Below are 16,718 nucleotides of genomic sequence, written 5' to 3' on the forward strand. Positions count from 1 at the left end.
TGTAACAAATTTTCCTTAAAAAGTCACAGTAAAATTTTTAAAAGGTATTAAAAACACAATTTATTTGGAAACCCGAAACATAAAACAAGTACAATTTTGTTTTTAATATCTACATAGATGAAAATGTTTGATCAACATATGAATAAGAACGCAAAACGTTTTTAAATCTTCTGTTTAAATGCTTTCGATATCAGATGCAAATCTCTCATTAACGTTTATACAATCCTAATAATAATAAGGCATCGTTTTGAAAAAAAAAGTTTGATTATTTTTACGAAGGCATCTCATCTCATCTCATTATCTGTAGCCGCTTTATCCTGTTCTACAGGGTCGCAGGCAAGCTGGATCCTATCCCAGCTGACTACGGGCGAAAGGCGGGGTACACCCTGGACAAGTCGCCAGGTCATCACAGGGCTGACACATAGACACAGACAACCATTCACACTCACATTCACACCTACGGTCAATTTAGAGTCACCAGTTAACCTAACCTGCATGTCTTTGGACTGTGGGGGAAACCGGAGCACCCGGAGGAAACCCACGTGGACACGGGGAGAACATGCAAACTCCGCACAGAAAGGCCCTCGCCGGCCCTGGGGCTCGAACCCAGGACCTTCTTGCTGTGAGGCGACTGCGCTAACCACTACACCACATTTAATACCTGCGCTTCTATCATATTAATTTTCACACCTAAAGAATTGCATTGTGGGTGGAAAATTATTTGATTTGCATTGACCCCGCCCACACCTTCAGGTATAAATGCCCCAAATTGCATATTCATTTGGCCAAACGCTCAAAACAGATGCATTATTTTGCCTAGAGCACGTTCGTAACTTGATTAAGACAGTAATAGCAATAATTAATTGACACCACTGATACACCACTAATAAGGCAGTAATGCATTATTTGGATTTTTTTCTGTGCACAAATCAGTATCTTGTCCTGTTCATATTGATCTCACTTGCCCAGTATCCTCTGCCATGGCATCAGGGCCTCCAAAAAAGCGTCACCGTAGTTGGCACCCTCCTCCGGTGATGCCTGTTCCTGCCACTGCAGTTCCAGTCCCTGCGATTCGCCCACTGCCCTGTGGTACAGGTGAGTTTGATCTTCTTCACAATTTTCAGTTTTGCTTGACGATGAACGTTTTCGAGAAATGTGCTCAGTAATTTAATGATTGATATTAATATCTCATCTCATCTCATCTCATTATCTCTAGCCGCTTTATCCTGTTCTACAGGGTCGCAGGCAAGCTGGAGCCTATCCCAGCTGACTACGGGCGAAAGGCGGGGTACACCCTGGACAAGTCGCCAGGTCATCACAGGGCTGACACATAGACACAGACAACCATTCACACTCACATTCACACCTACGGTCAATTTAGAGTCACCAGTTAACCTAACCTGCATGTCTTTGGACTGTGGGGGAAACCGGAGCACCCGGAGGAAACCCACGCGGACACGGGGAGAACATGCAAACTCCACACAGAAAGGCCCTCGCCGGCCACGGGGCTCGAACCTGGACCTTCTTGCTGTGAGGCGACAGCGCTAACCACTACACCGTGCAGCCCTGATATTAATATCAATTACATTAATTTGGTTACATGTATAAGTATTATTACTGGATGACACTACAGATTTGTGTTGCACTCCAGTCCCAGGTTCGCTGCTCTCCCTGACCAATCAGGCGTCTCTGTCAGCATCTGGAGTCATACAGCCTCAGCCTATCACAGCAGGAGAAACCGTGATCGTCCCTGATAACCTGCTGAACACCTGCGGGGTTCGACCAATCATCCTTATCGGTGAGCCAATTTTCACCTTGTTATTTTTCCTATGGTTAAGGTTCGGGTGTAGCATAGAATTAGCTCGCTGCATTAATAATTAGCCCAGCGGAATGTCCCCACTAGAATAGTAAGACAAACATCTGTGTGATGATCCTCTCTCTCTCTCTCTCTCTCTCTCTCTCTCTCTCCATACTCCTCCTTTCTGTGCAGGCCAAGGTGCTCTGCCATACTTCTTTGGGAATGTGTGTGATGTGTTGGTGAGCCCCCTGCTGGCCAGCTGCTATAACTACAGCCAACTGAGTGAGAAGAGCCTGGTCACGCTGGGAGTGTCGCCGAGCCAAATCCCCACTACCGAGACACTCATCCTGCTCACACTGCAGTACCTCGCACGCCTCGGTAACACACAGACATGCACATAATAATAATAATAATAATAATAATAATAATAATAATGAGACCATCAATGACGGCGTAGTTCACTCCGGCCCCATCTAGTCCTGAAGGAAAGATCTAAAGTGGGCCACCTTGTACAATAAATGCTGTAAGCTATATACACTATATATAGAAGCAATATCCACCCTAGGAATACCGACCTATTTACCAGAAAGAATCCAAAATGGAGAGGATTTGACCAAGAAGAAGCGATTTTTGTTGAACTGCTCATTAAGGCTTAATTAGTCCATAACTTTATTAACAATTGTAATGAAGCAAAGCTGGGTAGAAGTTATATGCACCCTAGGTTCCCCTACCTTCATGTCAGAAAGAATCAAAATCGGTGAAGAATTGAGAGAGAAGAAGCGATTTGTGTGGAAACTGCTCGTTAGGGATTGATTAATTACTCCATAACTTCATTATTAATTGCAATTGTGCAAATTTGGCTAGAAGCTATATGCACCCCAGGCAGACCTACGTTCCTGCCAAAAAGAATAACAATTGGTGAAGAACTGAGAGAGAAGAAGTGATTTTTGTGAAATATGGACAACACCGGACGGACGACAGACAACACATGATGGCATAAACTCATCACCTGTCGGTTGGATGAGCTAATAATAATAATACAACCCCGATTCCAAAAAAGTTGGGACAAAGTACAAATTGTAAATAAAAACGGAATGCAATAATTTACAAACCTCAAAAACTGATATTGTATTCACAATAGGACATAGACAACATATCAAATGTCGAAAGTGAGACATTTTGAAATTTCATGCCAAATACTGGCTCATTTGAAATTTCATGACAGCAACACATCTCAAAAAAGTTGGGACAGGGGCAATAAGAGGCTGGAAAAGTTAAAGGTACAAAAAAGGAACAGCTGGAGGACCAAATTGCAACTCATTAGGTCAATTGGCAATAGGTCATTAACATGACTGGGTATAAAAAGAGCATCTTGGAGTGGCAGCGGCTCTCAGAAGTAAAGATGGGAAGAGGCTCACCAATCCCCCTAATTCTGCGCCGACAAATAGTGGAGCAATATCAGAAAGGAGTTCGACAGTGTAAAATTGCAAAGAGTTTGAACATATCATCATCTACAGTGCATAATATCATCAAAAGATTCAGAGAATCTGGAAGAATCTCTGTGCGTAAGGGTCAAGGCCGGAAAACCATACTGGGTGCCCGTGATCTTCGGGCCCTTAGACGGCACTGCATCACATACAGGCATACTTCTGTATTGGAAATCACAAAATAGGCTCAGGAATATTTCCAGAGAACATTATCTGTGAACACAATTCACCGTGCCATCCGCCGTTGCCAGCTAAAACTCTATAGTTCAAAGAAGAAGCCGTATCTAAACATGAGCCAGAAGCGCAGACGTCTTCTCTGGGCCAAGGCTCATTTAAAATGGACTGTGGCAAAGTGGAAAACTGTTCTGTGGTCAGACGAATCAAAATTTGAAGTTCTTTATGGAAATCAGGGACGCCGTGTCATTCGGACTAAAGAGGAGAAGGACGACCCAAGTTGTTATCAGCGCTCAGTTCAGAAGCCTGCATCTCTGATGGTATGGGGTTGCATTACTGCGTGTGGCATGGGCAGCTTACACATCTGGAAAGACACCATCAATGCTGAAAGGTATATCCAGGTTCTAGAGCAACATATGCTCCCATCCAGACGACGTCTCTTTCAAGGAAGACCTTGCATTTTCCAACATGACAATGCCAAACCACATACTGCATCAATTACAGCATCATGGCTGCGTAGAAGAAGGGTCCGGGTACTGAACTGGCCAGCCTGCAGTCCAGATCTTTCACCCATAGAAAACATTTGGCGCATCATAAAACGGAAGATAGGACAAAAAAGACCTAAGACAGTTGAGCAACTAGAATCCTACATTAGACAAGAATGGGTTAACATTCCTATCCCTAAACTTGAGCAACTTGTCTCCTCAGTCCCCAGACGTTTACAGACTGTTGTAAAGAGAAAAGGGGATGTCTCACAGTGGGAAACATGGCCTTGTCCCAACTTTTTTGAGATGTGTTGTTGTCATGAAATTTAAAGTCACCTAATTTTTCTCTTTAAATGATACATTTTCTCAGTTTAAACATTTGATATGTCATCTATGTTCTATTCTGAATAAAATATGGAATTTTGAAACTTCCACATCATTGCATTCTGTTTTTATTTACAATTTGTACTTTGTCCCAACTTTTTTGGAATCGGGGTTGTAATATTATTATTGAGTTCTGGATTGTGATTGATCAGAAGATGTTGATTAGTATAGGGTGGCACGGTGGTGTAGTGGTTAGCGCTGTCGCCTCACAGCAAGAAGGTCCGGGTTTGAGCCCCGTGGCCGGCGAGGGCCTTTCTGTGTGGAGTTTGCATGTTGTCCCCGTGTCCGCGTGGGTTTCCTCCGGGTGCTCCGGTTTCCCCCACAGTCCAAAGACATGCAGGTTAGGTTAACTGGTGACTCTAAATTGAGCGTAGGTGTGAATGTGAGTGTGAATGGTTGTCTGTGTCTATGTGTCAGCCCTGTGATGACCTGGCGACTTGTCCAGGGTGAACCCCGCCTTTCGCCCGTAGTCAGCTGGGATAGGCTCCAGCTTGCCTGCGACCCTGTAGAACAGGATAAAGCGGCTGGAGATAATGAGATGAATGAGATGTTGATTAGTTTTCTATAACAGCAGTACTGACAGTAGTGCAGCTGCAGATCACAGATTTATATTCATGCGCTCGTATTAATACGTTATCGTTTCTATGGTAACAGTTCGTTCACAGGGATGTGTACAGCAAACGCTCCACATAAACTGATTCAAAGAATATTCATTAACATGGTGACATTTTCTGAAAGTAAGGGACGTTTATGTACCATGTATGGAAGGAGTCTCCAGTTTCAGCGCTTTGTAACAATCAGAGTCAGAGAGACAAAAAGTTGAACTGCTGAGAGAAGAATGGCTTGTAGCTTCTACAGTGGAAGTAAGCCAAAACTAAGCTGCAAATGGATTTAAAAATATGTTCTTACAATGTTAAATCTTTGTAACTGTTTGGATAAGAGGTTCCTGTGGTATAAGAGGAATAAAACATATTCAGGACATGCTGTTACAGGAAAATAATAATCTTCAGGCTGCTAACAGTCACTGAAATTAAACAAATCTTGTTGCTTCTCTTACTCTGGTCATGATTATTGTCGGAGAACGTGCCTGTGAATAATCAACTCTTTGCAGCTAGAGGTCACGTGCTTGGATACCACATAGCAATGCCATACTGGAGAGCAAACTTTCAGGTAAACAAAACCCTCGATGAGGTCAGGAACAAAGGTTTCAGCAGTTTATATCGCTTCATCTCTTTCCTTTTCTAGAAGAATTGTCAACGTAGTTTTCTAAGTTTAATTTACGGGAAAAAAATGATTTTATCACGAAAGCATTGATTTTCAACAAACGGCGTTTGGATCTTCACGGCCAAACAACAACATGGTGACTTCGCAAGGTATGTACACCAAAAAAACCTTGTAAGGGCACTTATTTTCATTCTAACAGCTCAAACAGCTCCATAATAAAAGTTTTCAAGGTATAGAGTTGTACTTGTAAGGTTTGGAGAAATCTTGAAGATATGAACGAACAATTAACCGCGACGATAATGATAACGTACAACCCCGATTCCAAAAAAGTTGGGACAAAGTACAAATTGTAAATAGAAACGGAATGCAATGATGTGGAAGTTTCAAAATTCCATATTTTATTCAGAATAGAACATAGATGACATATCAAATGTTTAAACTGAGAAAATGTATCATTTAAAGAGAAAAATTAGGTGATTTTAAATTTCATGACAACAACAACACATCTCAAAAAAGTTGGGACAAGGCCATGTTTCCCACTGTGAGACATCCCCTTTTCTCTTTACAACAGTCTGTAAACGTCTGGGGACTGAGGAGACAAGTTGCTCAAGTTTAGGGATAGGAATGTTAACCCATTCTTGTCTAATGTAGGATTCTAGTTGCTCAACTGTCTTAGGTCTTTTTTGTCGTATCTTCCGTTTTATGATGCACCAAATGTTTTCTATGGGTGAAAGATCTGGACTGCAGGCTGGCCAGTTCAGTACCCGGACCCTTCTTCTACGCAGCCATGATGCTGTAATTGATGCAGTATGTGGTCTGGCATTGTCATGTTGGAAAATGCAAGGTCTTCCCTGAAAGAGACGTCATCTGGATGGGAGCATATGTTGCTCTAGAACCTGGATATACCTTTCAGCATTGATGGTGTCTTTCCAGATGTGTAAGCTGCCCATGCCACACGCACTAATGCAACCCCATACCATCAGAGGTGCAGGCTTCTGAACTGAGCGCTGATAACAACTTGGGTCGTCCTTCTCCTCTTTAGTCCGAATGACACGGCGTCCCTGATTTCCATAAAGAACTTCAAATTTTGATTCGTCTGACCACAGAACAGTTTTCCACTTTGCCACAGTCCATTTTAAATGAGCCTTGGCCCAGAGAAGACGTCTGCGCTTCTGGATCATGTTTAGATACGGCTTCTTCTTTGAACTATAGAGTTTTAGCTGGCAACGGCGGATGGCACGGTGAATTGTGTTCACAGATAATGTTCTCTGGAAATATTCCTGAGCCCATTTTGTGATTTCCAATACAGAAGCATGCCTGTATGTGATGCAATGCCGTCTAAGGGCCCGAAGATCACGGGCACCCAGTATGGTTTTCCGGCCTTGACCCTTACGCACAGAGATTCTTCCAGATTCTCTGAATCTTTTGATGATATTATGCACTGTAGATGATGATATGTTCAAACTCTTTGCAATTTTACACTGTCGAACTCCTTTCTGATATTGCTCCACTATTTGTCGGCGCAGAATTAGGGGGATTGGTGATCCTCTTCCCATCTTTACTTCTGAGAGCCGCTGCCACTCCAAGATGCTCTTTTTATACCCTGTCATGTTAATGACCTATTGCCAATTGACCTAATGAGTTGCAATTCGGTCCTCCAGCTGTTCCTTTTTTGTACCTTTAACTTTTCCAGCCTCTTATTGCCCCTGTCCCAACTTTTTTGAGATGTGTTGCTGTCATGAAATTTCAAATGAGTCAATATTTGGCATGAAATTTCAAAATGTCTCATTTTTGACATTTGATATGTTGTCTATGTTCTATTGTGAATACAATATCAGTTTTTGAGATTTGTAAATTATTGCATTCCGTTTTTATTTACAATTTGTACTTTGTCCCAGCTTTTTTGGAATCGGGGTTGTACTTATTACAGCGCATCGATGGCTCATTGATCATTTTATGTGGCATGCTTTTGTTTGTTTTCATTCGCTAAGAAAAGCAATCTTTTTAGACATCAAGAATCACGTTGCTATGGCAACACACTGCAAAAAACGATCTCTTGTTGAGAGAAAATATCTTTAATATGGGTGAATTTATCTATTATTTCTTATTAGAAGTTTACTAGAACTCAAATATAAGATTATTTAGCTTACTTTGAGATGCTTTTACTAATTTCAAGCCTTAAATTTTCTTATTCTATTGGCAGATCATTTTGCTCATTTTAAGCATTCAATTCTAGAAAGATGCAAAATTATCTGCCAATAGAATAAGAAAATTTAAGGCTTGAAATTAGTAAAAGCGTCTCAAAGTAAGCTAAATAATCTTATATTTGAGTTCTAGTAAACTTCTAATAAGAAATAATAGATAAATTCACCCATATTAAAGGTATTTTCTCTCAACAAGAGATCATTTTTTGCAGTGCAGGATTGTTTACTAGTATCTGTGTGAGTACTGCGTATGAGTTATCTAGCCGAGTGAGATTTAAACTTCATAAAAGTGAAGTCTGTTGATTCGCGGATTTTGTTGCCAGTAAAAATCACATGGTTAGAGAAAATTTCTGATTAGATTTTTAGAATTAGAAGCTTTTATCTGTCACACACACACACACATAAAGGGGAAAGAGCTGAGAGGACGAAGGAAGCCGAACTTCGTGTTATCATCGCGGTAAATTGTTCGTTTATATCTTCAAGATGTAGCCAAACCTTACAAAAACAAGTACCGTATATATTTTGAAAACTTTTATTATGTAGATGGTTGAGCTGTAGAGGACGGCCCCATGAGGACAGTTGAAAGTCACACTTGGAGGACGCTCTGGACTCTTACAGTAATGCTTTCATGGCTGAGGACTACAGTTGACTTGCTAACTTTAGGACTGCAGTTGTCATGAACAGTTTTGCACTCAAGTTTCCATCAATGAAGAGTTTATAACACCAACGAAACCGTCTTCATGTTAAAACTGTTAATGTTATAGTCATGCTGTCTGTTGTTGCCCAAATGAGGATGGGTTCCCTTTTGAGTCTGGTTCCTCTCGAGGTTTCTTCCTCATGTCGTCTGAGGGAGTTTTTCCTTGCCACCGTCGCCACAGACTTCATCATTGGGGATAGATTAGGGATAAGATTAGCTCATGTTTTAAGTTGTTCAAATTCTGTAAAGCTGCTTTGCGACGATGTTTATTGTTAAAAGCGCTACACAAATAGACTTGACTTGACTAAGTGCTTTTACAAAGGTTTTTGTGTGTGTGTGTGTGCGCATACATGTCAACCTATACGGAATGTCCGTATTTTATACGGATTTGATTCAATAAACGTCATATACGGGCGTATCAATAAAATTATACAGATTCTTTAAAAAAACCTTCAATATTTATTTAGAGCTATAATCAATTCCCACGATGATAAAAGAACGCATAACATTTACAAACGTACTGTACACCACAGACAGCCAGTAAAGAGTCTTATGAAATCGCGCGTTATCTTGTGGTAGCGAGACTTCATTCCACTTTTGATCATGCGCACACCGCATTGCGAGAATCCCGCCAACCGTGAAGTCATAGACGCCGGCTTCTGCGTAGAATCATACGTCATCCTCGCCCGAGAATAAAGATGCCTCATTCGTGTGCTGCGTTTAACTGTACCAACAGGTTTACCGTCCAAACGAGATCACATGGGATTACCTTTCACAGGTGAGACTGGAAAAATACTTTTCATTGTATTTGGTCATTATAACGTAATTTTACGAACAGATTTTCCTGACTTTGTGGCTGATATGAAGTCTCGCGCATAATAGCCGCTCGGTGAAACCTGTCTCCAAACAACGAAGTATTTCCTTCGTACAGTAATTACGCTGATAACACTTTGTGTTTTTGTCAAACATTGGAGCTTTGTCTTCATTCTGAAGGTTTATTGTTATTAATATTGAATAAAAAGTAACTTGGATATATCATTGTTAATTATCATTCAAATTTTAGGTAAATTATTTTAATTTGCATCTTATACGGATTTTATAAGGGAAATACGGATTTTGGAGGTTGGTTATACTGGTTTGATTGACCAAAGGTTGACATGTATGTGTGTGTGTGTGTGAATATACCTTACAAAGTCGCCATGTTGTTGTTTGGCCACGAAGATCCAAACGCAGTCTGTTGAAAGTCAATGCCTTCGCAATAAAATCATTTTTTCCTGTAAATTAAACTTGGAAAACTACTTTGACAATCCTTCTAGAAAAGGAAAGAGATTAAGCACTATAAACTGCTGAAACTTTTGTTCCTGACCTTGTCGAGGGTTTTGTTTACCTGAACGCTTGCTCTCCAGGATGGCGTTGTTATGTGGTATCCAAGCACGTGACCTCTAGCTGCAAAGAGCCGATTATTCTTGTCCTGATGGTGATTGTGGTTGTGATGATGGCAGGTTCAGAGCAGATCCCCATGCGTGAGGAGTTTGAGCAGATCGTTCTGAAGGCCGCAGTGTGTGGCGCTGCCGTCCCCCCCATCAACGCCGTGCAGTTGCCGTGGCTAGCACGCGTCGAGGCAAGTGTGTCAGGTGGAAGTGTCCAGGTTCTGCTCGCTCAGAGCTCTCTGGGTGAGGGAATCGCTGAGACGCTGCGCTCACTCAGTGAAAGCACACACCTGCAACCGCAACAAGCGCAACGGCTGCCCAACTATATCCTGATCATCCACACATCAGCCACCGCTGGAGCCTCCGAGTTCTGTGTCATGGTGCTCGGTAAGCAGGAGGCAGCTCGTCATCACAATCTAACATCTTACACACTTACTTGTGCGTATAAGTCTCGTGCTCTCATGATCATATGCTCGTATATGTATGTGTCTGCAGGTAAATACCAGTCGAGGGCGCTGGCTGAGGGAATGCTCACCACAAACGAGTTTTTAAAGGAGATCAGCTACGAGCTCATCACGGGGAAGGTTTCTGTCCTGGCTTCACACTTCAGCAACACATCACTAGGTCAGTGTTCCTTTTCAAGACATATCGCCTGAGAGAATTTACATAAGAGAGCTGACCTGAAGGAAATTACCTGCCGAGAGAACGTAACTCCTAAAAGACGTTACCTGCTCACCTGAGAAAATTTGCCCATGAAATTTTACCTGGAAGAGAGAAACTCATCTGGAATAAATTTCCTAGAATCTTCCCCAAGTTTACATTTTAACCATTTCCCTTGATCAGTTTCATTTTGAAACACATCACTAAGTCAGTTCACAGTTTAACCACAGTGCGAGGTCAGGTTTTCAACTTTTCAGTCAAAGTTCAGTCAAACAACTTGATAAGATTACATGAGTCTTAGACTCTAAAAACTGTTATGTCACTTTTTTTTCCATTCGTCACTTGGTAAAAAATATGAGTCATTCTATAATAATGTAAAGCAAAATCTCAAAATATCAGTATTCTTTTTCAATAAATAACCTACAGTGGTGCTTGAAAGTTTGTGAACCCTTTAGAATTTTCTATATTTCTGTATAAATATGACCTAAAACATCATCAGATTTTCACACAAGTCCTAAAATTAGATAAAGAGAACCCAGTTAAACAAATGAGATAAAAATATTATACTTGGTCATTTATTTATTGAGGAAAATGATCCAATATTACATATCTGTGAGGGGCAAAAGTATGTGAACCTTTGCTTTCAGTATCTGGTGTGACCCCCTTGTACAGCAATAATTGCAACTACACATTTCTGGTAACTGTTGATCAGTCCTGCACACCGACTTGGAGGAATTTTAGCCCGTTCCTCCATACAGAACAGCTTCAACTCTGGGATGTTGGTGGGTTTCCTCACATGAACTGCTCGCTTCAGGTCCTTCCACAACATTTCCATTGGATTAAGGTCAGGACTTTGACTTGGCCATTCCAAAACATTACCTTTATTCTTCTTTAACCATTTTTGGTAGAATGACTTGTGTGCTTAGGGTCATTGTCTTGCTGCATGACCCACCTTCTCTTGAGATTCAGTTCATGGACAGATGTCCTGACATTTTCCTTTAGAATTTGCTGGTATAATTCAGAATTCATTGTTCCATCAATGATGGCAAGCCGTCCTGGCCCAGATGCAGCAAAACAGGCCCAAACCATGATACTACCACCACCATGTTTCACAGATGGGATAAGGTTCTTATGCTGGAATGCAGTGTTTTCCTTTCTCCAAACATAACGCTTCTCATTTAAACCAAAAAGTTCTAGTTTGGTCTCATCCGTCCACAAAACATTTTTCCAGTAGCCTTCTGGCTTGTCCATGTGATCTTTAGCAAACCAGATGAGCAGCAATGTTCTTTTGGGAGAGCACTGGATTTCTCCTTGCAACCCTGCCATGCACACCATTGTTGTTCAGTGTCCTCCTGATGGTGGACTTATGAACATTAACATTAGCCAATGTGAGAGAGGCCTTCAGTTGCTTAGAAGTTACCGTGCGGTCCTTTGTGACCTTGCCAACTATTACATGCCTTGCTCTTGGAGTGATCTTTGTTGGTCGACCACTCCTGGGGAGGGTAACAATGGTCTTGAATTTCCTCCATTTGTACACAATCTGTCTGATTGTGGATTGGTGGAGTCCAAACTCTTTAGAGATGGTTTTGTAACCTTTTCCAGCCTGATGAGCATCAACAACGCTTTTTCTGAGGTCCTCAGAAATCTCTTTTGTTCGTGCCATGATACACTTCCCCAAACATGTGTTGTGAAGATCAGAGTTTGATAGATCTCTGTTCTTTAAATAAAACAAGGATGCCCACTCACACCTAATTGGTATCCCATTGATTGAAAACACCTGACTCTAATTTCACCTTCAAATTAACTGCTAATCCTAGAGGTTCACATACTTTTGCCACTCACAGATATGTAATATTGGATCATTTTTCTCAATAAATAAATGACCAAGTATAATATTTTTATCTCATTTGTTTAACTGGGTTCTCTTTATCTACTTTTAGGACTTGTGTGAAAATCTGATGATGTTTTAGGTCATATTTATGCAGAAATATAGAAAATTCTAAAGGGTTCACAAACTTTCAAGCACCACTGTATATGTTTCCATGGTATATACCCTCAAGTTCCTAAACAAATTAATTGCCAAGCTTAATCTTAAATTACTTTTAAAATATTTTAATGAAAATGAACATTTGATTGTTTATTCTGTCAACCGTGTTACGGACAAATGTTATGTCGTCTTAAACATATATAAAAATACTACACATTTGAAAACACATTTGTTTGAAAGTGCTGAAGTCCATTAACAAGATGTTTTTAATTAATCTGTACAACTGTTATGGAAAATATGAATTTTGAGCTTCATAAATAGGATTTTATGGTTCACTGTGATGCAGAATGACACTTTTTTCAACATAAATCCTTGTTACGTCGAATTTAGAGTTGCTCTCCCTCCTTATACAAGACTTCCCTATCCAGAGATAATCTTCAATCCCCAATCTTTTATTTTACAGTTCATCAAACACATAAGAGATTTATAGCACAATAAACACTTGTAACACAGTTGACAGGCAATGTAACACAATTGACGGGAGTAACACAGTTGACAGGGCAGAAGAACAAGAGGACACTTTTTAGGATAAAAAGAGCTTTTTATTGTTTTAAATTTAACTACAAATAAGCTGATGAATTCAGATGAACTGTTCAAACAACGTTTAGACACAATTTCAGAGAAACGTAGCTTATTTAACAAATTGAACATATTAAATCATTCTGTTTGTTTGTCTGTCAATATGAAGATTAAGTGACAAAAACAACTGTGTCATAGCTGATGGGTAACACAGTTGACGGTAACACAGTTGACATTTCGGCCATTTTTAGAGTGTCGTGCTAACTGCAGACCTCAGAGCTTTCACTACAAGACCTTAATCAATTCATATTTTTATTATCTTTAGCTGTATACTTTGTAAATACAATTTCTAAATCAGGTTTATATGACTATGTTGACAACACAGTTGACAGACAATTAACCCTCTCTAGGACTATACAACAGTATTGATGAAAATATTGAAGAGGTGAACTCAAAACTTACCACACGGTCTTCAAATTTCCCACCAAAGAGGATATGACGTCACATGATGTTGGTCACATGACTTAGGACCAAACCATTTGCCGATTTATTGGGGGGGGGGGGGGTTTCAATGGGTAACACAGTTGACATAAGTTTCTCGGACGCACACAAAATTCTTCATTTAATTTATAATATAAAGCATTTTAGGCTTTTAAACACTTTTGTCATATTATAATAATTACCATGAATAAATATTTGTAAAAATTTTAAACAAAAACCTTTTTTTAAAATGTAAATATGAAGACCAAACCTGACATTTGGAAAATCGGACAGCATAAAAACACCAAATTCCAGTATTATATATGCATTTTTGCAGAGTAAAATGATGTAATTTGTTGACTTTTTGTATTATATAAAAGAGAAATGTGTGCTAATGTACAAAAGATCATTGGCTGAAGTTAATAGTTAGTGAAATTGACAAATACAGCACATGGACTTGAGATGTACCCCTAATTATAGAATGACTCATATATCCATAAAATATTACATGTTGAACAAATTGTTATTTATTTTCAGAATGTTTAAGCATTTGTTATGCTAATGTAAAGCTAGTGGTTGAGACATAATGAGGTGTGTGTGTAGGTGATAATCTGGATAAGGAGATGTTGCGGTATCAGCGGAGAAGGAAGCAGCAGGCCGAGCTCAGTGACTCCGTTCACTCACAGGATGAAGCAGACATGAAAGTTGACACAGGGGCAGGTTAGACGACCTCTCTTTCTTCTTCTCTCTATCTTTCTATCTTGGTAGCAAAAACCAGATTTAATTGAATGCGTTTGACTTTATCTGTTACATGCTAATGTAAGCTCTTATGTCCCGGGATGTGTCAGAGCCTCTGAGTGAGGCATTTCAGATTTACCCCCCACAACTGACTGTGGCTCGGAGTCTCCTCTCTCTGGTGTGTGGTATCGCAGACTCGAACAGCCAGACCCTCGACCTCGGTCGATTCTGCAAGGTTGACTTCCTAGTGCTGGTGCCTCCATCATACGTCCTGCTTCATCAGACAGTCAGACGCATCCACCAGTCAGGTGAGGCTCAAGAATGTACCTGAGAGAATACGCATAGGTGTTTAGACGAAAAAGGTAAAAGGAAGAACTTACCTGAGAAAAGAAAAGGTAAAGAGAACTTTCCTAAGAATGAGATTACCTACCTTCTTTACCAAATTCCATGGGAGAACTTTCCAGGAAAAAAAAAATGCCTGTTAAAATAGCTGAGAGAAGTTACCTGAAAGACATTACCTGTTTCCCTGAAAAAACTTTCCTGGAGAGAATTTACCAGAGAAATATAACAGGTGAGATTTTTCCATACAAATGTTACCTGAGAGAGCTTACCAGTAAAAAGGTACCTGAGAATACTTTCCAGGAAGAAATATTATCTGAGATAATTTTTCAGAGAAACATTACCTGAGAGAACATACCAGAAAAAATAAATCCTGAGAGAACATTAACTGAGAAAAGCTACGTGAAAGACATTATTTCCCTGAGAAACATTTTGGGAAGCAAATTTAGTAAAGAAATATTACCTGACAGACCTAATGCAAGGCTGACACTTGCACGACTTTTGGCCACGATTTTGTCGTGGCAAGTCGTGCCATTTTGGGGCACGAACTGGGAGGCTCCCGCACTGTTCACGACTAGTTCACGCATACTTCACGACGAGTTCACAAATGCGTGCCCATCCACATTCACGAACTGGCACGACGAGTTCACGCATAGTTTACGCACTTCCCGCATTGGCACGACGAGTTTGCGCAATTCGGACGGTGTCATGCCGACTTGGGCACGCCATATAAAAAGGGGGCCTCCCCAACCCCTGGTCATTTTTGAATTGGCTGTGGAAGAGACAACATGCTGAATACCAGAGACACAATCATTGCAGAGAAGAGAAGATGCCTATACCTGGCAGCTGCTCTAGCCATTGTTGAAGAGCAGCAGAAAAGGCTGGAAGAGGCGAGAAGTGTCCGGGAAGCCCTATATATACCCCCGCACCGACGCGAGCGCCACTGTCTCGCAGTAGTCGTGAACTGCTCGTGAACTCGTCGTGAACTGCTCGTGCCATGCGCAAACTGTTCGTGAAGTGCGTAAACTAGTCGTGAACTGCTCGTGCCATCAATGCGTGACCGTGTCAGTGGGAAGGCACGGCCACGCTGCGACGCGCACCAATTCGTGAACATGTCGTGAACTACTCGTGAACTCGACGTGAGCTGTTCGTGAACTATTCGTGGCAGTTCGTGACAGTCGTGGCATGGCGCGCACTTCCACGCACTGGCACGCATCCTCCCGACGAGTTCACGACGAGATCACGAACAGTTTGCGCATAGTTCACGACCCGGTCGCGAAATTTTGTCGTGACCAAAATTTTGAACCTTTCAAAATTCTCGTCCCGACATGGCACGCAGTCACAACGGGTTTACGCACACTTCACGCCAGTTTGCAACTAGTTTGCGCACTGGCACGACTCGAGTCGTGCCAATGTGTGCCACGGAATCGTGCAAGTGTCAGCCTTGCATTACCATAAAAATAAATCCTGAAAGAACTTACCAGAGAAATATTACCTGAGAGAATATACTAGAGAAATATTACATGAGAGAACTTAAGAGAAAAAGTAAATCCTGAGCGAACTTACCAGATGAATATTACCTTAGAGAATGTACTAGTAAAAAGTTACCTGAGAATAATTTCCAAGAAGAAATATTACTTCAGAGAATGCACCAGAGAAATATTACATGAGAGAACTTACCAGATACATTTGGGACATTATGGTCAAAAAATAAATTTTCTAATTTTACTATTTTTTTTGCATTTACCGAACACTCAATGTTTCTTTTGTCATGTTTAATAAGAATAGAGATAGCATCTTGCTTTATCCGGCCTCCACTGTGGAAATTCTCATCTCATCTCATCTCATTATCTCTAGCCGCTTTATCCTTCTACAGGGTCGCAGGCAAGCTGGAGCCTATCCCAGCTGACTACGGGCGAAAGGCGGGGTACACCCTGGACAAGTCGCCAGGTCATCACAGGGCTGACACATAGACAACCATTCACACTCACATTCACACCTACGCTCAATTTAGAGTCACCAGTTAACCTAACCTGCATGTCTTTGGACTGT

General features: G+C 40.9%; 1 protein-coding gene across 5 annotated transcripts in view; it reads left to right on the forward strand.

Annotated features, from left to right (window-relative positions):
- greb1l (GREB1 like retinoic acid receptor coactivator) overlaps positions 1-16,718 on the forward strand; it is a 99,884-nt gene that overhangs the window by 29,449 nt on the left and 53,717 nt on the right. For all 5 annotated transcript variants that reach the window (XM_060916047.1, XM_060916070.1, XM_060916062.1 and 2 more), the window contains exons 9-15: positions 970-1,095; positions 1,652-1,798; positions 1,991-2,176; positions 9,956-10,270; positions 10,379-10,507; positions 14,193-14,309; positions 14,438-14,635. In XM_060916047.1, coding sequence (XP_060772030.1) covers positions 970-1,095; positions 1,652-1,798; positions 1,991-2,176; positions 9,956-10,270; positions 10,379-10,507; positions 14,193-14,309; positions 14,438-14,635 — 1,218 coding nt within the window. The remainder of the gene's footprint in view (positions 1-969; positions 1,096-1,651; positions 1,799-1,990; positions 2,177-9,955; positions 10,271-10,378; positions 10,508-14,192; positions 14,310-14,437; positions 14,636-16,718) is intronic.

The sequence above is a fragment of the Neoarius graeffei genome, chromosome 1 (assembly GCF_027579695.1).
Source record: "Neoarius graeffei isolate fNeoGra1 chromosome 1, fNeoGra1.pri, whole genome shotgun sequence".
Lineage (NCBI taxonomy): Eukaryota > Metazoa > Chordata > Actinopteri > Siluriformes > Ariidae > Neoarius > Neoarius graeffei.